The 23,075-nt window shown below is 41.2% G+C and overlaps 1 protein-coding gene across 1 annotated transcript in view; it reads left to right on the plus strand.

Annotated features, from left to right (window-relative positions):
- The window catches only part of FNDC3B (fibronectin type III domain containing 3B), a 156,605-nt gene that overhangs the window by 55,759 nt on the left and 77,771 nt on the right, over positions 1–23,075 (plus strand). Inside the window, exons 3-5 of the mRNA XM_010179688.1 lie at positions 409–485; positions 7,804–8,047; positions 10,626–10,916. Coding sequence (XP_010177990.1) covers positions 409–485; positions 7,804–8,047; positions 10,626–10,916 — 612 coding nt within the window. The remainder of the gene's footprint in view (positions 1–408; positions 486–7,803; positions 8,048–10,625; positions 10,917–23,075) is intronic.

Consider the following 23,075-nt stretch of genomic DNA (forward strand, 5'->3'; position numbering starts at 1 on the left):
CTTGGGAGCTGCCTAATTCCAGGCTGCACAGTTTCTGCTTTGTTCTCTGCTCCCATGCCTTCGACAAGAATAATTTAACCAGATTTCAATATAGGAATTGTGGGCTGCTAAAGGACAGATCGTGTTACTGCTTAATGCTGTATAAGTTGATCAGTGGGTAATATAAAGTCTATGTTTTAGCTGTTTTATGATGAAAATATTATTTCAACTGACTATATGGTAAAGTCATTGAACAATGATCTTATTCTCAGAATGATGGCACAGGCATTTTCCATATACCAGAAATTAGTGGAGCTGCTCATTTTGTTATTGCAGGCTTCAAAAATAAAGCTATTTTTAGCCTTTTCTGAGCAATTTTGCATTTTTTAACTGTAAAAACTGAATATCTTATTTCTTTCTCTCTTCTAGGACCAGCAGAGGTTCCCATGATGTCACCCAATGGATCCATTCCCCCTATACATGTGCCTCCTGGTTATATCTCACAGGTATGCTTCTTGAAGAATTAAGATTATATATAAAAGCAATAGCATTGATCCAAACAGAGCAGTCCACTTGGCTGAAGTTTCATTTAGAAGTATTAATGAAAATAGCACATTTTGACATTCCTCCTCTTTACTGACAGCACATGTTTGCACAAGTGAGTATGCAGGTGCACCTTCACACGCCAGTGGTATACCAGGTTCTGATAGTTTAGCACTAGCAAAAGCTGTGCATGCAGATTGAGCCTGTGTGTGTAAATCTCTCCCTTTGTGAGGGAGAGAAGTCCATGTTGTTAGGTGATGACTTAAGAGGTGTGACAGTCAGCAGGGGTAGGAGATGGATGGAAGTGAGAGAAGGAGCCACTAGAGCTATAAAATGTGCTGTTGATCCTCAATATCTTCCCAGCAGAAATCCTGCAGTGTATCAAGAACTTAGGGGGTTGAGGTTTGTTTTGGTTTGGTTTTTTCTCAAGAATAAATGTGATTTCATTGTCTATTTATGGGAAAAATAGAAAAGCTTTTCACAAAGCTGGTAGGTTTTGGAACTCTTGAACAGTTCCTGCTCTTCTGTGTAAGTAACCACTTCACATTACCAGATTGTTTGTGTTCCTTCCATCTTTTGCAAAGCTGAGGCTCTTTCTGAGTAAGGAAGTAAAAAGAAAGGTTGATGTAGGGCATAACATCTGTGAACAGTTCAATAAATCCAGTAATTTCACCACTTTCATTGAGACCTGAACTAGACCGAAAGCTTCATTAAAATATAGAAAGTATTTACAATTTCCTTGATGAATAGCATAATAACTTCTGCTACATATATTTTGGCATCTTGTTAAGCAGAAAATAGATGATGTCCTGGAATTCCTTCCCTTCCCCAGGAAACATGTGAGCTTGTGTAAGTCTGAAAAATTGTGGATGGCGTCATGCTTAAATCCCACAAAATACTGCAATCGCTCTGTGGTATTTTAACTTTAGCACAGAGTGAAAACATGCCTCGAGTGCAGGGGACATTATGAGCCAGGGCAGGACACCAGGGTGGTCCAGCTTGCTCCTGCTTCTCCAGCATCCCAAGGTGGGTGATTGGAGTGTGCTTTGAGACAGCATTTGCAGTGCTGTCTAATGTTCCTCATGGCTTGCTGACCCATATCGTGCAGGGGAATTTTTTTGAAGATTTACTCTTCCTTTGAAATAACTTTAACTCCTTTTTGTTATTAAAAGTTTATACTTCTCAACCCCTGTACTGAGATAAATGGTTGGGTACAACTGAAATGCTTTCTATATACCAGCCTGATGAAATCTTCCTGTTGTATCTCTGTGTGAACCCAGTTCCTCTTTAATGTTTTTTTTGTGGAGCACCATAATAATTCCACTAAAGAGGCCTTTAACTGGTTTCTTAACAACAAAAAAATACCCCAAAACCCTCTTCTGAGGAAATTTTTCCAAGGAACTGGAAATATGTTGCAAAGTTTTAGGGCAAGAGTCTGTGTTCAGCACTTTTCGGCAGCAGAATGTGTGTTCTGCTGGGTGGAGAGTGAGCCTCTTGCCTTTTAAACTGCTTCATATTAAATAGTAGTTGACAGTGTGTAGTAATCAAATTAGTTCTTACTGTAAGAAATGTCCCTGCCGTACTTGCTCTTGCTTTTGTCTGTTGCCTCATAGTCAAAAGCTCTGCTTTATGATAAACAAAGAGAACACAACTTAAATTTGGAATGACAAGGGAATGGCCATAAAGCAAATCAGTGCTGACTGAGATACGAATCAAAATAGGTTTGACTTTTTTGTTTGTTTGTTTGATTTATCCCCAAAGTGTACATCTAAGAGTCAGGCAGAAAGCAGATACCCCTGCAGAGAAGTTACTGTGCCTATGAAAAAAAAGCATGAAATCTTTTTTTTCCATTTTGTTATGCCAAGCCTGTTGGAGCTGTAAGTGTTAGCCTTAAATATTACGTTAGTTATCTAGCGACTGCAACCCTGGATTAAAATGATGCTCCATTGCCTCTTTGGTATTGTGAAAATGATCAGCAGAATATTGGCAGGAGGTTGTGTGCCCTGCAAGATCAACTCCGTTGGAAGCAGTGGAAAAGTAGTTATCCTCTATTTCTAGACTTGAAGGCCCAGGTTAGTAGTCGTGACCAGAGCCAGGTTTGTTGATGTTAAGGAGATGTGCCCAATGCTGAAGCTTAGCCAGCATGGGAAGAAATCCAGGAAAATAATAGCAGAGAAATACATGTCACCAGTTGAGATCTTTCGTGCTATGGCTTTAGTTTCAGAGAGCGCTTCAGTACAGGCAGTTATTTTGCATTTATTTTTCAGCAGACAAACCTCTGTGCATCTCTGGCAGATAGGAACTGACAGATCAGAGTTTGTGCTTCCTCAATCCTTTGTTGGCTAAGGCCTAGTTAATTATAAAAGAGAGGGAAAAATCTCCCTTGCTGTGTTCTCAGTGGATAACAATGCTACTGTAAAAGTTGTGAAGGTGGCATGGTCTAAGTTTGTCTTAAATGCATGCAGTGTCAACAGTTTTGGCTAAAACTGCTGGATGTTGAAGGAGAAGTGAGCAGCTCCTGTGGCTTATTTCTGCTTTTCACAGCATCTGGGAGGAGGGAAGAACGATTTGGGGTGCTCTGATGAGGAGAACTGAAAAATGGAAATATCAAAAAGCATGATCATGAGCAGCTTGTTTGCTTAGGGCTGTTGGCTGAGGACTGCTCTCTCTGAAGTAAATCTGGAGCAATTCTCCTGCAGTTTGAGGAATTACTCGTGTAGTTGGACATGAAAATTTGACATGAAAGTTGTTAATATGTGGTCTCTGCCACAGATAATTTGAGGCTAAAGGACTATTTTACTGGCTGGAGTATTAAGTGTGCATGGTGCTGATAAGACTCCTGTTGTCACGAGGCAACTACATAATCGTGTAGTCTGAACTATGCAACTCAAGCTATGATCCTGCAGTTTGGTGTTCCTGCGTCGATCACATAGCATTTGACAGAACTAAATCATAACTTCAGGAAAGGAGGAAAAGTATTTAAATGATGTTTAAAGTGGTAAAAAGTCCATCACATCCTTGGGATCGGGATTCTGGTCTTGCGTACATCCTGTACCCTACGAGAGGTGTTCTCCTCCAAAACCACGTTTGGCTAGGGAGTTCTCCTCCAAAACCCCATAAGCTTTTAGCCACAAACTCTTTGGGTTTTGTACAACTTACTGCTCACAGAGCTTCTCTGTATATTCTGTAGACTGCAATCAATGGAGTCATCCTTTGATCCTCCCTGAACATTGAACACAAGGGAGGTTGCGCAGATCTTGTACTCATATGGAGCTGTAAAGCAATGGTCCTTTTAAGTTCGCTAGCATTGGTCCTGAAGATCTGTATAATTCTAGGTTTAAAATATGCCAGCATTCCTGAGTTCATCTGTCTATTTTCTAGGTCCAAGATACAGATTTAATACTGTTGTTTGTCAGTGATGGATGGCAAAGATAGAGATGCAAACTTGCCAGGGCTGGCATGAACTTCAACTGGCATCCTTAATAAATTGAGTGAATAAATTAAATGTTGACGTGCAAGTTCTTTGCAGATGAGCTCATTCTGTACTGATACAGATTGATTAATGAATGAAGCTTCAAATTAGTTTATGAAATTCCCAAAGTATTGGTTGTGGTCCACCCAGTGGCCGTGCTCCAGATGTTCTTGCTGAATCTAGTACACTAAGTTCAAGTGAAATAAGAAAATGTTTTGAAAGCAAATGGAAATTCCATATTACCATGTTGTACCCATTCTATAAACATGTGTGTTAAGAATGAGAGTAATTGTATTCGTTTAACTGGAACTCACAAAATACAGGTGCAGTTTACCTGTGCAAAACTAATGTGCCTGTCTTTGTCCTGGAGGTGTAGTATTAAATTCCAGTGGAGTAAAATAAGACAACATGGAGTGGTGATGTACTCTGAATATGTGAGCTGAGTTTTCATTGCTACAGTAATATCTTACATGTAAATCAAATAACATTTAAAATGGTATGCTCAAATTGTGGCAACGAACGGGGGAGGCAATTTTATTGTGTATGAGTAATGTTCATCCAGATTCTCCTGAAAGATCAGCTGTCTACCCCACTCAGCAATTAAACTTCCTAAAATATAGAAAAAACCCCACAGAAATACACTATAATAATATTGTTATTGAGGTGTGATGCCATTTACACCAACAAGCACAAAAAATAACAGCAAAACACAACTTACCTAGTAACTGTTTGAAAAACACAAAATAATGCAAGTTTAGCACTAAGTACCAAATGATCAGAGATGTGTTTTCTGTTAAAATGAACTGCTAATATTAGTAAGAGCAATTACTGTTAATACTCCAGTTGCATCTAGAGACCTCAATGGGGATTAGGGTTTCATTGCTTCCGGGCGCTGAAGTAGTGATAGTTTAGCAGGCAGCGAGTTTCCTGATGAATTTATGATCTTCATGACAAACTGTTTTAAGCAGATACAAAGAATTGCAGATTTCTTCTTTAAACAGCAAAGTTTAACCTCTCTGCTGAGTTATGTTATTCACATTAATGGATCAAAACTAATTTGCTTTATCTTTGATGAATTGAAAGAATGTTGTCACCCAGAATGGCACTACTAAAGTCTACCCACTGCAAGTTTTGTGAATCAAGAGATATTTCCAGTCTTAACCCATGCTGGTTTTATAGCTCTCTAATGCATACATTACCTAATACACTGGATTACCAACTTGGAGATGTGTTAAGGACAGAGTATCATATTTAGAGATTGTATGTGCAGCTTCAGAAATTTTCAGATATATCTAGAATTTCTAGTTTATGTAGAAAATGCCGTGTAGAGTAGGGAAATAAAGTATTTTTTTGCAAGGTCCCCTGTGTTTCTGTGTTCATTTGGAACACGTGCACATGAAGTAACAAGAATGCTGTCAGCATTCGTGGCCTGGGAGGAAACAAATAAAAGATATTAGTCTCTTTGCTGTTTGATGGAAGTCCTTTAGAAAGCTGGCTCAGCCCTTGATCTCTGGCTTTTCTCTCACTATTGCTGGTATTGTATCATTTCATCTAGCAGGATAATTTCATCAAAAAGTCTTCGAAGGGACTCTGACTCTTCTCTCTGCTCTCTAGAAGACAGTTCAGGAAAAGAAATCCTAATAATTTTAACTATGATTTACATGATGTGCTGCTGCAGGGTACCAACTTTCTGTCTAAATCTGTTCCTTAACATATCCCTATTTCAGTAGGGCACAAAATCCACATGTAATCTGGTCTGGATGCACAGGTAAGAGCTTGTACACACCTGGAAAACTAAAGTTGTCTTTGAGGCCTAGTTAAAGCCATGATGAAAACTTTTCACATCAGAATGTAGGAACTTGCTTTCTCAAATCAGAGCATGATCCAAGTCTAAGAGAGTGAAGTCCAACATTTCAGTCCTAATAAGTAGTTCTGTTTATCAAATACGTGCTAAATGGAAAAGAAATTTCCTCCTCTCTGGGTTTCATGGTGGAGGCCTGAGACAAGAGGTGCTGTGGAAGCTGAGTGGAACCAGTAGCAGAGATGGGAGGCCTGAAAATGCAGTGGTTACAGTGATGTGATAGTTTAAATCTCTGAGGTTCAGCCGTCTTTTGAGGACTCTGTAAAGTCTTTGAAATGTAAAGCTGGCACAAGACAAATTGCTAGCTGAGGTGGTAAATTCAGAGGTTAGGATCAAGCATGTTAAGCTAAACAAGTCCTATTCTGGTTACTCAGCATAGCAAGCAACACATTTTTTTACACGTAAAACATCAATTACAAGTGAGTGAATTAACTTTCAATAGAAAACTTGAGGAGGCCAGCCAATCCACAGAAGTAGTCCGTGTCCGAAGTCGCAGCCCATAGCTAACAGGCGTAAATTCTTATAACCTTAGGACACACATGGTGTAAGGAAGGAGTTGGGTCAATGAATACTGGTTAAATTGTACCCTGTGATAACTTGCTCAGCTGATGCCCGAGGCATGGACTCGTGTTTGCTGGAGCATTACCACTGACAGCTATCAGCATTGCCTCTTAGACACAGCTTGTCACTGCTGCCGAGTCAGCAGAAACAGCCGTGTGCCTGTGCTGTTGCTTCACTTCAGGGTGCATCAGCATAAGCAAATTTTTCCTTGTGGTTGAGGCTAAGACACTGGGATGCTATGAGAGTTGCTGGGGTGTGGGGATCCGTAGCAGAGTCTCTTCTGATGCTGCTATAGGGGATAGATAACTCCAAATACCCTTGGTGGCCATCAGGTGGGAGTGGCAGCGTCTTATGGCAGGCGCCCTTGGTGCACGCTCACTTATCTCATGCAACACATTCATCACATACATTATTCCATCTACGTGTCATCAGTCAGTTTAGAAAAAAGTAGCTTTTTAACAGCTTGTTTGTTGTATGAAACTAAATTAAGCTTCCTTCATGCTTTTTTGCCTTATGCACAGAATCAAAGGGATGGTGATTATTCTTACACGGTTGTATTTTTAAGTCCCAGAAATACATGGCAGGAGTTTTTTTGAATAAGCATCAAGAAAAGCTTGGCTCCTGAAGTCTAGACTGAAACTTGGCTAGCTGACTGTTCTCCAGAAATACAGCTCTGGAAAAATTATAAGCTGAAAACCTTTTTTCAGCCTAAGCACATTTCCACCTTCCTACATCTGTTTTTACGTGCTTTGACTGTGATATTTGGGGCCAAGTTATGCGTATTCCAGGGCTGATTTGCACAGATGCATAGACCAACTCTGTAGGAGAAAAAACCTCCTGCCCGGTGGTTGGTCTTGAAGAGATACCTGTTGTGAACAGAGTGATTCTTTTGAGATCATGTGTCAACAGCAGGTTCCTGCAGAGTACACATCTCTGTGCACACACGGCCCCTCCGCCACAGCGGTGCCAGGTAATTGCCAAGCGTTGCTTACTCCATCTTCTCTCAGAATGCTGTCAAATTCAGTGGCAGCAATCGTACGTGCAGAAGGTGAGCTTGGTCCCAATGAGTACTCTTATTTTGGTGCTTTCTGTCCCTTTCTTAATTGTTTTACTCCTTAAATACAGGTTTATTTTGTCTCTTACCCACATAGTTATCACTAGCAGCAGTACGTCTCCCAGTGATTAGTGTGGCTATCTGTGTCACCAGGAAAAACCACGTCACCGCTATGATTACTTGTGCTGATATTAATTTTAGAAATGTGTTCATGGATAAACCTAAGGACCAAACATTTGCTGATAGGGGAACAAACCGTAAACAGTGCCGTTTCAAAAATATGCTTGGTTCAGATGCTGTGTAATGTGCTCATTTCCCTGCCTTCCTTTCCAGGTCATAGAAGACAACACCGGCGTTCGGAGGGTGGTGGTTACCCCCCAGTCTCCAGAGTGTTACCCTCCCAGCTATCCTTCGGCCATCTCTCCAACCCATCACTTACCTCCGTACCTGACGCACCATCCCCATTTTATTCACAACTCTCATACGGCTTTTTATCCTCCTGTCACTGGTCCTGGGGACATGCCACCACAGTTTTTCCCACAACATCATCTTCCCCCTACAATATATGGAGAACAAGGTGAGCTGAAAGGAAGGTACTGGTATTTCACACTTATGTTCAGCAAGTTTTAAGGACTAGTGAAACCAAGAGTAAAAATCAATTGGAAAACTTGTAGAGTGGTTTTGCCCACATAGATGGAGCCTCCTTCTTTAACATTCAGATCAGGAAGGTGTTGAGGGATGTAGCCATCTAGAGCGCACCAGCGCGGGACAATCCTGTGTAGCAACACTAGGCTGTAGAAACAAAACCATTTTTAACTTAATTTTTAAATGCAGTGAGGAAAAAATGTGTAATCTTGTGCTGCAAACTGGGGATGTGAGTCACACCAGTTGATCTTGCCGTGTCATGATGCAGCATTGTGCAGAAAATTTTGTCAAGAGACCAAATGCGTCAGTCCTGGCTTGGGAATGAGGATGGATGTGGAGGGCTGGATCTGAGCGTGGCTTGCCGCAGTAATTTCCAGTGGGAAAAGCCAGATCCCGCTTCCTGTTAGCTGTAATGTGTCTTTTTGCCTACCAGTTGTGGTTCTCCAAGAAATAACAGGCATTTTCTGCTTGTTACTCTGGTTGAGGCTGTGCAGTAAGTCACTGAAAAGCGTTGACCGATACCAGAGGGTAGCATGGCAACCCTGATCAGGCCATGAGTAAATAATTGCAAGAAAAGGAGTGAAAGGGGCATATTTCTGTCTGAACTATGCACTGTTGTGTCTCTGCCACCCTGGAGATAAGTCTTTCTGGAATCTGAAAGAGGGCGTTAACCAAAAAACTAATTGGCAAAGCTACTTGAGATGTTTAACATGGCAATTGGTTTGGGATTCATGGTTTTATGTTACTGCTGAACTGCCTGAGTTAAGACCATTTCTAAAGAATACATTGAAGCCGTATTGCCAGAAGCAAGGGTCTGCTGGAGTGAGAAGGAAGAGGCAGAAAAAGAGAGGGAGGGGAAAAGGGATCTGTTGTTGCTACCCCTTGTAGTTTCTGTTGACCTCAACAAACCTCACTTTCTAGTGAGGTATGGACCCTTACAGCTGACATTTAACTTTATTACACTGGGGGGAGAAAGTGAGAAGCTCAGGAAACATTGTAGGCAACCAGATATATAAGAAAGGGACTTGTCTGATGCAAAGGGAACAGGACAGTTTGTCAGATTGCTTGACAGAGTCTTGACTGCAACATGGTAGCGTGTGAAGGGAATGTAGAGCTGCTAGTTAAGTAGATGTTGAATTTTTCTATAGCCTGGAGATACCAAGAAGCTGATTCAACTTAAAAAAAGAAAATAAATCCTTAGTTGCTTTAGTGGAATGACTTACACTTGTAACACTGAAATAAATGATGAATGTTGTGCTGATATTAATCCACCGTTTCCCAATTGCTCTACAACAGCTTATACTTTAAACAAAAATGATGTGTATGATTTTATTTGTAGCATGCTGATTTTAGGCACTTTAATTGCTGCAAGAATATAGATATGATCATGTAGCTTACTGCAGGAAGGTTGGACTGGATGATCTTTAAAGCTCCCTTCCAACCCAATACATTCTGTGACTCTGTGATTCTATGTTTCTATTCTATGTAGCTAAATAAGGAAAGGTGAAGGCCAGGATGCACTGAAATAGCAAAGAAAGAAAATCTGGTTAGTTGAAACAACTTGGAAAATTATAATATAGTATACGTGGCAATCTCAACTTACAAACAAGGCTTCTAGTGGCTGGTTAGGGTGCTTGTTTGGTTCAGGAATTTGTATGATAACTTCTGAATGGCCATAAAAAATATTGATAATATATTGATTATCAATTGTTGTTTTGCTCATAAAGGCAAAACTGTTGTTTGGGACATGAATTTCTGCAGGCTTCAGACTCAAAGTGGAATGCAAAAAGGAGGATTGAACTACAGAGAAAAGCAGAAAATATTCTGATTCCTGCAAGTTGACCTGCCTTAGGTTAGAGAGAGTCATCCTTGGAGGGGAGAAGGGGAGATTGTATTTAATAAAGTGTATCTGAGGGACACATATGATATTTTTGCTATCTCTGAAGCTTTTTTGAGACAGTTTTACTTACCCAAAGCTTCCACTTCATGCTGTGCTTCTCTCCTTAGGCAGGCACGCTTGGCACGATTGCAGTCTATTTATACTGGGAAATTAAATTGCATGTAATCAGTGATGGCAGCTTGAAACCAGGGCATCTCAGCTTTTTCTGTCCAGTCAGGCCCTGGGGAAGAAACTGCTAAATTGCTGTGAACATATGAAGGCTTTTTCCTAAATATCAGCCTCCCTGGATTTTTCCTTGAAATCTATGTCCTCAAAATACAAAGACCGAGAAGGAAGGAAAAAACTGTTGCCCTAATTGCTGTATTTTACTTATTCATATGTACTCATCTGAAGAGTTATAAAATCTTAAACAGCAAATGAGCACACTAACTAAAATACAAAGCATTGGTCAGTCCTACAGAAAAGCTTTTTTAAGAAGAAAACCATTGGTGCTTTGTAAAATCCACCTCCAGGAAAATCTGACACTATTTCTTTTAGAGGTATTTGGTTCTCTGAAAAAATTCAGTGATTTTGTTGTTCTGAGTTAACGTGTGAATTCTTTCATTTTTAGAAATCATACCACTATATGGGATGTCCAGCTATATAACCAGGGAAGATCAGTACAGCAAACCACAGCACAAAAAACTCAAAGACAGGCAGATTGATCGCCAAAACCGCCTGAATAGTCCTCCTTCATCCATCTACAAAAGCCATATAGGCAGCTGCACAACTGTATATAATGGTTATGCAAAGAGCCACAATGGAGCGAGCAGCGGAGGCGGCAGTGGGGGGACTCCAGCGGTCAAGAAACCAGAGCGCAGAGCAAGAAGCAGCCCAAAGTCCAATGAACAAGACCCACATGGTAAAGACAGTTTTATTTATTTTTAATTCCTTTTTATTGCACCTTTCCGGCTTGCAACCGCCTGTATATGAATCTAGTAACTATGCCAAAAACCACTACCACCCACACATAAAGACTGTGTTAATACAGTGTGAACTTAAATATAAACGTTGAGCTTGCTATACTGTATTTGTTTTGTAAGATGAACTGGTTGCCTCCCCATCTTTCATGAGTACTCCCTGGTAGATGCAGCATCATTCTCTTTTTATCTGTTGGAAATGCATTTTATGGGCAAGTTGTGGTTTTATTTTACTTTTCATACAGACATCCTGACACTTCACAAAAATCCTTATAAACAGCTGAGCTATAACCAAAACCTGACTACGAGGTACCACTACTTTGGATCTCCTAGGTAAATGTAGTAAAATTACTATCGAGTTTAGAGGCAACGGCTGAAAAAGCAAGTTTGTTAATGTGAAAGTTCAAAGGAATTAGTATTAGTTGAAACAAAAGAAATTTGAGAAGAAATTGCTTAGTCTTAGCCATTGGAATTAGTGGTCAAATAAATCTGGCTACTTTTGAAATCATTTTCTTCAGCAGTTTCAGAAAATGGAAACTTTACAATAGAACGCTAGGCCATTCATCTAATAAAATTTCATTTATCACAAGCCGTTCTGCACAGAGCCACTTCTACCTAAATTTAACTCTTAACTTGTTATAATCCATGATACCTTTCAGCCTTTCTCTGCCTGCCTCTGAATGCTGCACTGCAACTGAGTGAACAGACTTTTACGTAGTAAGCCAGTTTACCCCTGGATATTTATAAAGTAGCTCACTTTGAAACCTCTTGTGTGAATTTATGCATACAACATAGTTTTTCCGTTATCTGTATATTGTTTATATTTATTTGGCTGTGTACGTTTACTTGAGACATAACTTAAATACTCATTAAAAGTACCTAAATTGATAGCTGAACAGGGAAAATGCTGCTGACGTGGTAAGGAATGAAAATTTGCAGCCATGCTTCAGGGTCTTTAGGGTTAGCAAGGAGCTGTATTTGGGAATGCTTTAATCCAAGAAAATTAATCATTGCATTAGACTTCCTAATTATTTCTTATCAATCAGCTTATACAACTATTAATATTCTTACCTATGTGTATCTATATTTTTTTACTCTAGTCTGTGGTGGAATACATGAGGTGTGTGGAAGCACCTTCGTGAAACACCTGGAATAAAGGATAGTCCTAACAGCCAAAGTGCAATATGGGTTCAGTGGGTACTGAGTCAGCTTGGATGATCACTCTTAAAAAAATCTAGATTTAATTTACAAATACCTAGTTTAAGGGTTTCCTGCAACTCTTATTTTTGTTGTAATTTTTTCTCTTGGCGTAGTCTCCTGTGCTCCAGCTGAAGAGCCCGAGCGCTCTTAAAATGCCAAGAAAATCAGTGAAGTCAGGGCTGCAGCACGTCCAGTCTGTCAGCCAGGGAACAGCGAATGGTGGAGTCTTCCCCCAAACGGTGAAAAGGTTCCTAACAGGAGACCATGCAAATAAGGATCAGTTGTCCCATCTTCCTGATAAATCCAGCTCACTGAACAAAGCCCTAAAATGAGCTTCCACTTGCTATTTTTAGGCTTCTAATCATAGCTGCTGCTTTATATTTACCTTCTCTGCTTCTTCTTGAATTGCTTGGAGATGTATCGATTGATACCTGACTGACACGGCCATACCTGATAAATGTGGCCAGACAGGTAATTGAGGTGAGAGTTAAAAGCAGTCTGGGAGCAGCTGATAATTTTGATTCATGCTGCTAAAATGACAGCATGTTTACAATAGCCAGGAATACGAATGTGTCAGAGGCAATAAAGCTGTTTAAACTTGAACTTTTTGTGGATGTGTATCGACTCAAGCCTGTTAATAGTTAAAAATCTGATGGTGCTGCATTGCTGCTTTCAAAATTGCAGAGTAGCCTGGAAAAAAACTACTTCTATAAATAAAAAAATATGTAGAGAATTACAAGTCTTTAGATGGTGGAGTCTCCATCCCTGGAGGCGTTCAAGAAGTGCAGAGATGTGGCACTTCAGGATATGGTTTAGTGGGCAAGGTGGTGTTACGTTGATGGTTGAAGTTGATGATCTTGGAGGTCTCTTCTAACCTTAATGATTCTGTGATTTATTTAGAAAGCCACTTTTCAAAACGCTTTTAAGAGGCAAGTAGGAATGTATGAGTTTAGAGTAAAACTTGGTTAGATGAGGGAGAACTGGGGGTGGTGGGTTCATTTGCATGAATTTCTTAATTGAAATTATGATGTGTTCTCTAGCAAGTCATTTCATATTAGGCTGGAGAGGGTGTGTTTGTGCCATGGTAGCTGGCATGCCTATTTTGGGTGTTTGGATGTCAGAGCAATCCAGTGAGCCAGCTCCTGGCAAGCTGCTGTCACCGGGGCAGGCGTGCTTCTGTACTGCCTGCCAGGGAGCGGGGCTTTGGGAGCCCTGTACACAGCTGGAGCAGGCGCTTGCACATCCCAAATCCTGGTTGCCATGGAGAACTGTGTGTATCGGTACCTGGTCTTACAGCGTGACATAGCCATTGCTGTCCTCGGGGACTGGGCTGTTTTGAAGCAAAGCGCTGGAAGCTGCCTTGGGTGGAAGCCAATGCTTTAAAGGCAGTTGGAGTTGCCAGCTCTAATCGGTAAAGTAACACGATCTGCATGGTGATGTTTGTCACGGGGAAGTGGAAGATAGACATTTAAAGGCCCCTTCCAACCCAATACATTCTATTATTCTATGATTGTATGATTTCTCTTCTTTGATCTGCTGCCCCTGGGTTTAAGTAGATGCTTCTCCTACTCCTTGTTTCTTGGTAGTAATTTCTTTGAGGCTTGTGTTGCTCCTTACTGAGCACCTCCAGGCAATCTCTGCTACAGCTGCTCTGAGGTTGGAACAGTACTGTAAGAATAATATTGAAGAAGATATTCAGTTTACAGTGCAAGGACAAGCCTACTTTTTTCCTTGAAAAAGTGTGACAGAAGTCATGAGATATGAGGTATTTAAGTTAACAGCATACTTTTCCATCAAAATATACACTCATTGCACATACTAAGCCCATGACACTTGAGTAAAGAAAGTCAAGGAAAACTCTGCCATGTGTCAATAACTTACTGCTTCTTTCCAATAGTAAAAGAACCAAGGATTTTCCTAAAAGCTGATTCAGCAGTGGTAGAAGAAATGGGGTGATAGCATCATCAGTGGTACTAAAATAAAGTCAATTACTCTGGAGTGCTTCTGGTTCAGTCACCTCTTCAATTGTGGGTGCAGCCTGTGCTCCTCTGTGCCACTTTGTGCTCTATACAGCATGATGGTATGTTAAAAATATGTTGGTGCGTCTGCTATGCACCCTTATCCCAGGCTGACCCTGTAACATAAGACCCCCCCTTTTTTTTTTAAATTTTTTAAATTTTTTTTTAAGCAAAATTACAGTTTCAGATGGAGATTTAAGTGCAGTTCCTCTGGATTTTTCTATTGACAGCATCGTGTCTTTATGTTGGGAGGTGCACTTGTAAATAAAGATTTCTAGTTGTGCTGGATGCTGGAAATATGCCATTTTAAGGCAAAAAGAAAGGATATTGATGGCCTAGAATTGGCTGTAAAGTAAGCAACTGTTCTGAGTGTTTGTTGTGGTAGGATGGTGTCTTGTACAGGCAGAAGACTTGAAGTTATGATGTTGGGATTCTGATGTAGGGATTCTTATTTTAAATCCATACTGCAGCTCTTCTGCAGAGCTGTTTCAAAAGCTGAATGGGAGAGAAGGGAGCAAGGTTGCTTTGTTGGCTTTTTTTTTCTTTTTTCTAATAAAGGAGCCCCGCCATGTCAAAAGAGCTGTAAGCGGAAATCCTGTCCCATTCATGGTGTCCTTTATGAATTTCAGTCTGAGTCACTTCCTTCTCGTGCACTCGGTGGTTCACTTCTTGGTCGTGCAGTGATGTGGTAGTTTGAGAAGTTCAGCGTGTGGCTGCGAGTGCTGTGGGAACATAAGCAGTTTGGAGCATTCTTGCAATGCTTTCACCTATTTGCTAATAAAACTTATTTTTGTTTTCATTCAATTCAGATAAAATATTTTTTTAAAATCCTCATTGAAGTTTGAAGAACTTACGAGAGCCAAAAGTGAAACACTTCAAATGGGTAAAAGTGGAAAGCAGGAGATGGATTGTTGTGTGCATCCTGTCCAGGAGCTGGGTGGGTGCTGGGAATTGGGTGCCAGAATAAACAGACCCAGCCTGGGCAGGGAGGCAGCTCCGGCAGGGTCGTGTGCACCTTTATTTAAGCGTTCTGTAAAGATTACTTGTTTTTGCGGGGATTTGGGATGGTTTGGCCCAACTGGATCAGAGCAGGGGTTCATCTGGTCCAGTGTCTTCAGCAGTTGCAATGGAGCACACCGGTCCCTGGTCCTCCACCAGCATCCAGACCTCCCGGGCATGATAGAGAGCTTAGTCCTGCCTAGTCCTTTTGGTGCCCATTTGTCTGTGAACTTGGCTAACTCTTTTTGGAACTGACTGATGTAATTTGCCTCTGAGTCACAGAAAAGCAGACTTGCTTTTCAGCTGCCCAAAGTGGTGCCCAAATGCTGACTTGGTGTCCATGATACATCTCTGAGCAGCTGGTTCCTTGCACATAGAGATGGTGTGCTTTACATATGGAGAAGGGAGAAAAAGAGAGAGGAATTATTCAATAGCTTAAAGACTTGTAGACTATAGATAGATCATCAGCTTTTGCAGTACCATTGTCATGTGTATAACCAGCTTAAAACCCAAAAGATGTTGCTTTCCTATCATTGAGGTTTTGTAAATCTGATTTTCTGCATTGAAACAGCCTTCAGGTGTTCTCAGAGGTGAAAACCATTGCCTTGGATACCTCATATTCCTGTCTGTATTGCTGATGGACATTTCCCAGGAGATGTGACTAGCTCGGTGTGCTCATTTCTTTGAGGTGAATGTGTCAGGGACACATGGAAAATGGGCTCAGCAAGAGAACTTTCCAACTGTGGTGGTTTTAATTTGGAAACATCTTAGCAGTACTGACTTCAGCCAAACAGAAGTTATGAGATGAAGAAGGAAGGGCGAGTGGTATTGCCAGGCCGGGCTGATGCTTGCAGGGGCTGGTGCCAGCAGGGACCCCTGAGCAGTGCGGGATGGGCTCTGCAAGTGTCTCATGAGGGTGGGTGACAACGTACAGAATAAATAGAGCTGACGCCTTCTTGGTACAACCTCATCCTGTTCTCTCTCTCTCTTTATAACAATTAAATATATTTAGGGAAAGGGTTTTTTTCTATTTTTTGGTTTTAAATTGTATCAAGTTGGGTCTTTTGAACCCAGAGCCCATGAATTAAGGGGAAATTGAGGGAGCTGTGATTCAATGCAGACAGGAACCAGGCAATGTTCCTCTAGTTACTCATTCTAGATCCTGTCAATTCTTTTCTATTTTGGTCCTGGATCTGATTTGCAAGCTTATTGGGCTCTATATGTATCTGTACCTGTATAGCCTATACATTTAAAAGCTTAAAAGAGTAATCTCATCACTTTTGGTCCATTTATATGTGCTTATGCACAGAGACTGAGAAGCACTATGGCAACGTAACTTTTATGATTTTAACCAGGAACTGATGATTTGCTCGGTGCTAGTAAAGACCTTTGTTGCACCACCATAGAAATGTTCTGCAGAAAAAAATTGTCATAAACTGTTGTTCTGCTGACATACAAAATACCCCTACGTAAGTGCAGCTTCCCTAATTTCCCTAAATTTATTTGCTTCTATAAAACAAGGCGATTTAACAAGATTGTCTCCTGAAGACAACTTGTCAAAAATGACATAGTAATTTTATTAGTAACATGAAAAAAACCACTCTGAAGACTAAAATACATCTGTCAGGATATGTGAATTTTGCTATTATACCAAGTAATGAAATGTGGAACTTAATATTTACTGGAAACAGAGATGTGTTGAATCTTGTGAGTATGGATCAGCATCACATATGAAATCTGAATATATTACTTTTGCTACTGCATTTTTAAAATATTTTTAATAGTTTCAGCAAATAATACTACTTGGCTGAGTTGTTTAGACTTACATCTGGTTAGAAATGTATGTTGTGTGTTGTGTGCGTGCTGGTTTTCTTCAAGTTTTAGTAAGTGAGAGGAAATAGGATGCATTAATTAGGGGACTGGTCTGAACTTGAGAAACCACAGTTAATTTGTGACACCAGGGAGTTTCCAGTGTGATATTCTCGTGCCTCAGGCTCATCTCTCACGTCATGACTGAGCTGCTGGTTTTGTTTATTTCTATATGGAAATATGCCTGCTTCTTAAATATTCCTTATCTTTTGTGCTTTCTCTAAAATAATAGGCTGTGAAGGTGTTCATCCAGGCAGAAAACAAGATGGTCATGAGTTTCAGATACTTCTGATGTTAATAAGCTGAGAATACACCTTTGTGTACCAGAGTCGACCCCATTAGCGGGGCCACACAGATTCTTTATCAAAGCGTATTATAATAGTTACTTAAAGTAACCACTTAAACGAGCTCTATGTAGACTCATGAATGTATTAGGAACATATTGACATTATGCAGAGTTTGAGCAAAGTACATTCCCAAGTTCATGTCAATCTGTATGCATGCAAGAATTTATCCAGATCAGGCTTAATTTATGTCTTTTCTTTAGCAAAAAGAATTGCTAAGATGTGTACCCAGCATCACTGAGGAAGACACTGTGGTGAGCGAGTTCCTCTGCTGTCTTGAAACTTGGCTTGCACTGTGGGGCTTTGATGGAGGAAGGTAAAAGCTCAATATCACAAGCAATGCTGAAAAGCAAGTCCATGCCCAGGGCTAACGTACGCCTCCCTCAGCAGCTGCTTTGCCCAGCCCCAAGCCCAGCAGTGTTTTGCTTTGAGCTGCCTGGGGTGGTTCCTTCTGGTGCATCTGGACCAACTCTTTCCCAGAAGTCCACTGTGTGCAAAAGAATTTCCAGGAATTTACAAGCCTGTGAAATCTTGTCCACACAAGAAATGTCATGAGTCCTGCAAACTGGGGAAGGTCGGGGCAGGGAAAGAGGAGATATTCACAGTCTATTTTTATGCTCTTATCTTGAAAGACTAAAGAACCAGCTTCATAACCTAGGCACCAGAAGTTGTTGATGAGAGACTCTCTTCATCAACTAAATGGGAACATCACCTTTTACTTTAATCGCATAATGTTCTCCCATCCTCCATGTCAGCTGCTTTTGAAGGTGAACATAAATGTGTCAAACTTGGTTTCACCCAGACTTTTTGTAACTGGAAGTGCAAAGCAAACAGCAGGGTAGCCATGGATATACGTTGTCTGGAGTGGCTGCTCTCCTGGGCATCCACAGCTCTGAGGCACAAACGGGACAGATTGGGTGACCACGATTCTGGTTATGTTTTTCAGTCTCATCATAGAAGCTCGGACAAAATAAACCTCAGTCGAAGCTCCCTGATGTTTGTAAGTGTGCAGCTGGCTAGAAACACAGTGCAAAGTCCACTTAAGAAAGAGTAGGGCACATCTAGTAACGCGTGGGGAGATGTGGCTCCAGCGCTCTGATTTGACTTTATTGATGACTTAGAAACCCTTTTGACAGTGGCCGGAGTATTTCCCCAAGGCTGTTTTTCACAATCTTGATCAACTCCTATAGACTCTTGTATTCTTCTCATCTGCTTTCATCCTCCCCGGTCTCAAGTTGCCAGCAGGATCTCCTTGGCGGGGGGAGCTGGATAAGCTATCTGCTCCGTGATTTATCAGGAAGTCGGTGCTGAATGACGTAAGGCACTACCTCTTCCCCCAGTGGATCTTCACATTATCTCAAGAATTCACAGCTTCTGCTGCAACTGATGGTCAAAGCCAGAAGACTGAAATCTGAGTCTTTTTTTTCCTAGGAGTTCGCATAATTTATAGACATCCAACAAAATGAAAAAAAGAACATATCAAGTATATTTTCATCCTGCTTAAATGTTCAGTGGTTAAATCCCTGTGCTGGGGAGAAGAGTTTCACAAAGGTCTCAAGGCTCCAAAGCAAGATAAACAGTGTATTCTCACCAGTTGAGAGGAGATAACATGGACCACCGGCAAAGGAAGGGAACCACGCTTCCCTTATTTGGAAATATCTGGGACACAGAGCCAGAAGGGAGAGAGTATTTATAGTGAAGAGGCAGAACATTTCCTCCCTCTGGAGTATGAAAAATAAAACACCTTTAAGTCTAATAATTTAATGAATAACGCTTATTTGTATACCCAGATGTTCTGAACAACGTCCATCTGTGTATTCCTCTGGATGTGCAAAGGCGGTGAAATGAAATTTCATGTCCCGCTGATGTTAATGGGATTTGTTTACCTTACTCTCTTAGGCTGTGCTACAAAACCCATCAGCTAGTTTTCTTTTTCTGAGGAAGGGAATTTGATTTCAAAAGCTTTTGTGACCTTCTGTATATTTTCTTTTATGTGGGGGGAAAAATACTTTCTTTCTAGAAATGCAGGGCAATGCTTTGAGTGTTGCAATTAACAGAACAGATGAATGTTCTTCTGAAATGAAGCAGCCATTTTGGTTTTCTCTAAGGCTTATTATAAAAGATTTCACCCCAAGTTTGGTTCTTTGTTTGTGTTTTTTCTGTAAGGCGCTGTGCTTAGAAACAGCTGCTTTGATTTACCATGATTCATGTGACTTTTGCCTGAATTTCATCTTGGCAATGAAATCCGGATCGAGTTGAAATTCCTGTAGCTTTGTTGAAGCCTTCCCAGCAAGCTGTAATCAGGTGGATATTTCTGTGAAGTATTTCAAATATTTGGAAAGACCCTCAGTGGTGAAACTGGTTGTGCAAATAACTGAGACTGTATTTTTGCCCTTGTCCCAGACAGGACTGCTACTTGCACAGGCAGTTCTTCCGGCTCACTCGTAGTTACTTGGTGCACACATTATAGGTCAGGTTTTTTAAACATTCTTGAGGACACTCTTGACATCACAAGCGTGGGAGGACGCCAATAACATCCTCTCAGCCTTTTTTTGCTTTTGCATTGTAGGAATTTAGCACCTGATCTTTATGAAATGTTCCATTTAATGTAATTCTAGCTCACGTAATCGTAGTCCATTGTTCAGACTTGACTGCAAAACAGTTTAGGCTGGGATGAGTCAAGTGAGTTGACTGTTGTCTGTCATGAGGAGGATAACTTATTTCTGGTCTGCTGTCAGTCCACAGGTGTTGGGGTTGCTTTACAGAGGGGAGTGGGAGCTCCTCATCTTCCCCATCTCTGAGCTGTAGTGCCTGGGCCGAGCAGAAAGAAAGAAGTACTCGCTCTTTTCCTGGATTACTGCAGTCTCCTCCACCTCTCATTGCAATCCAGTTATCTCATAGTTTTCATCTGGAAAAAGAGGTCAAGAGTTTATGTTGGTAATAGAAAAGCCAAGCTAAGGTTCATTCAAAAAAATATCATATACTCTGCAGCCATTTGCTAGGTTGACAGGGAAAAATTCCAGTGCAGGTTCCACAAGAAAATCTGTATTTCAACCATTATAATTTGGAGTGATTTTTTTCTTGAAAACAGACTTTTCCTGTAGAATCCAACATCTTTTTTAAAATGTGCAGATAGTGTAAGTAATGCCTAGAAATAAAATTTCTGCTTTAATGTACATGTCAAGGCAAAACCAAGAACAGTGAAAAGGTGACACGTTTTCTGCTTTTATCCTGCTGTAGAGAAAGTTCTCCATGCTTACTTTCTCATGGAGGATGAATACATCTTTCTGACTCTATTTGAGAGTGAAAAGCAGCAGTTACTGCAAAAACCCAGCATCCCAAAGCACTTTTCATTACCTGTGGTGAAATCTAAAGAAGACTTTTCTCCATTGATTTCTTCTTTGGTTCAGGCGAGAATGAGGAGTTGTGACTGAGGGCAAAATTGGCTTATGGTTGTTTTCTGAAACTTTCTTAGACTATAACGGGCAGCCCTACGCCTTCACACTGGGGAAGTGCTCTGCTGGCTTCGTATTGTAGCAAACTCGGTGGCTTTACGAGGTCCGTTGCCAAGGAGGTTGTTAATTTTGGCTGAGGAGCTCCGTTTAATCCCAACCAAGTTTGGAGCTCCTAGGGAGTCTGTTTTGGCTGTGCTGTCTGATTGTTTTCCTGTGCAAATAGGCCGTTTTGCAGGTTATTTGCTAGTTTTGTGTTTGATCAGAAAAATGCTATTATTGTGTGTAACGGGCAGGTTATCAAAGGCTTCTATTTGCTGTTTTTCATATGGTCGTATTTTTGAAGGTCAAAAAAAGTAAGTTTTATTTTGGGTTCAATACTGATGCCATTGTCCCCCTGCACTGAAGGTAGTATTTCAGAGCAAAGCATTTCCTGATTGGCATGGGGCAGCAGTCACAGGATTTAAATCCCCAAGCTGGTGATGCTGGAGACTTGTCCAAGTCTGTGTTTGATGGGGATTGTGCTTTCCAGCTCAGTTCTCAGATCCCTTTATCTCCTCAGCTGTGGGTGGACCTGCTGGCCCTCTCAGCAGGGAGGCCAGTGAGTGACAGGGAAGTGCCTGTGCTGTCCACTGCTTCTCAAGGTGGTGGTGGGATGCAACAGAGCCATCAATGACCTGGCTGGGAAGAGAAGACAGTGATTTTTGGTGCTGTCAAACTTGTGCTTTTCATCAGTGCAAGAAGAATCCTAGAATCATTTGGCTGGAAAAAATCTTTCAGAGCATGGAGTCCATAAGAAGTACGGACAACCATAAGAAGTAGTTGTGAGACTCTTTTCCCTTTCGTGTTTGTGGTGCTCAGGCTCTCGCTTCACCTGGCAGCTGAGAGCCAGTTGCCATGGCTGAAGGGAGCCTTTTGTTTCCGAGAGGAAAACTTGCATCTGTAAATGGCAGATAATGTCATTTCACAGCTGGCATCAGGCAGCCTTTTGAGTCGCTACTGAACCCTTTCACATTGTAAGAAGCGTTGAGTATCTTGGCTGCGCATTGTCCTTCCCCTTCTCCTCCTGCCTTGGGCTGGAGAAACCTGTAGAGCATTTATGGCCATGTTACCTGTGACAGCCCAGGGTCAAAATAATGCGGAGGTGGTGATCTTTGCAGAAGCTACTTCTCCTTTTCAATAACATTTTGGTTCATCAGACTTGGACTGCCAGAGGCTGCCAGGCCAGATTATACCCTGGCTCTTGAATACTAGCGAGGGCTGGACAGCCAGCCACCCACAGGCTGAAGCAACAGGGTATGAGGAGACCCGAGAGGGGGAAAGCATGAAGCAGTACACAAGTAAATGAAAGGAATTGAGGGTAAAGCAATGCCGCGCATCCCAGCTCTCATAGAAAATGGTGAGAGGTTTGAAGAACTTCATTGTGTCTGGGAAACGATGAGCGCTCATTGGCAAAGTTTGTAGTGAGAATGAAACATCAGACTTTTACCTGGAAAGTAGGAGTCGGGAGCTCCAGGAGAATTTTGGGAAGGCTTTTCACGTTCCTTGTTGATCCAGAAAATTTCATTTTTTGAACACAAATAATCCCATGTTTTAACAGTTCTCTCAGCAGTCCTCAGGCACCTTCATGCACCTCAGGCAAGGTGCAGGACAGGACAATTGACAATTGATTAAAATAATTCCTTAAGTGAAAAGGATTGATTATGTATACATTTTTTTTTAAACTTTCTTCTCATAATATCACACTTAGCTGCAGTGGGCTGCAGGGTAGCAATAGCTCATCTTCGTATAGGAGGGACAAAACTAAAGAAGAAAAATCTCTTTTCGAAGTCTGTCTGTTTGGTCTGACAGGTGGCGTGGAGCTGCTGCTCTTTCTGGAGCAAATTGCGTGTGCAACCCATGGAGCAGTGGTCTGTGTTCCTCCTGGGCCAAAAGGTGAACCTGCTGTTACTTCTGGGATGAGAGACTCAGATCTTTTTAGCTGCAAAGGTTCAACTATATTAATAGCTGTCACACGTATGAGAGTGTGCTGGAGTGAGGAGGCATTACCACGTAGTGTATCTCCACCTCTTTCACACACGTGGATGCTTGTCCGCCTGCTCAAAGAGGAGCTTTTGCCTCTGCCAACACAACTTAGAAGAGCATTTTGGAATTGCAGCCTGAAACATTGCAATTATGCTAATAAAAATCAACAGAACTGCACATAGTTATCCTTGGTT

Source organism: Mesitornis unicolor, unplaced genomic scaffold, assembly GCF_000695765.1.
Source record: "Mesitornis unicolor isolate BGI_N332 unplaced genomic scaffold, ASM69576v1 scaffold2010, whole genome shotgun sequence".
Classification (NCBI taxonomy): domain Eukaryota; kingdom Metazoa; phylum Chordata; class Aves; order Mesitornithiformes; family Mesitornithidae; genus Mesitornis; species Mesitornis unicolor.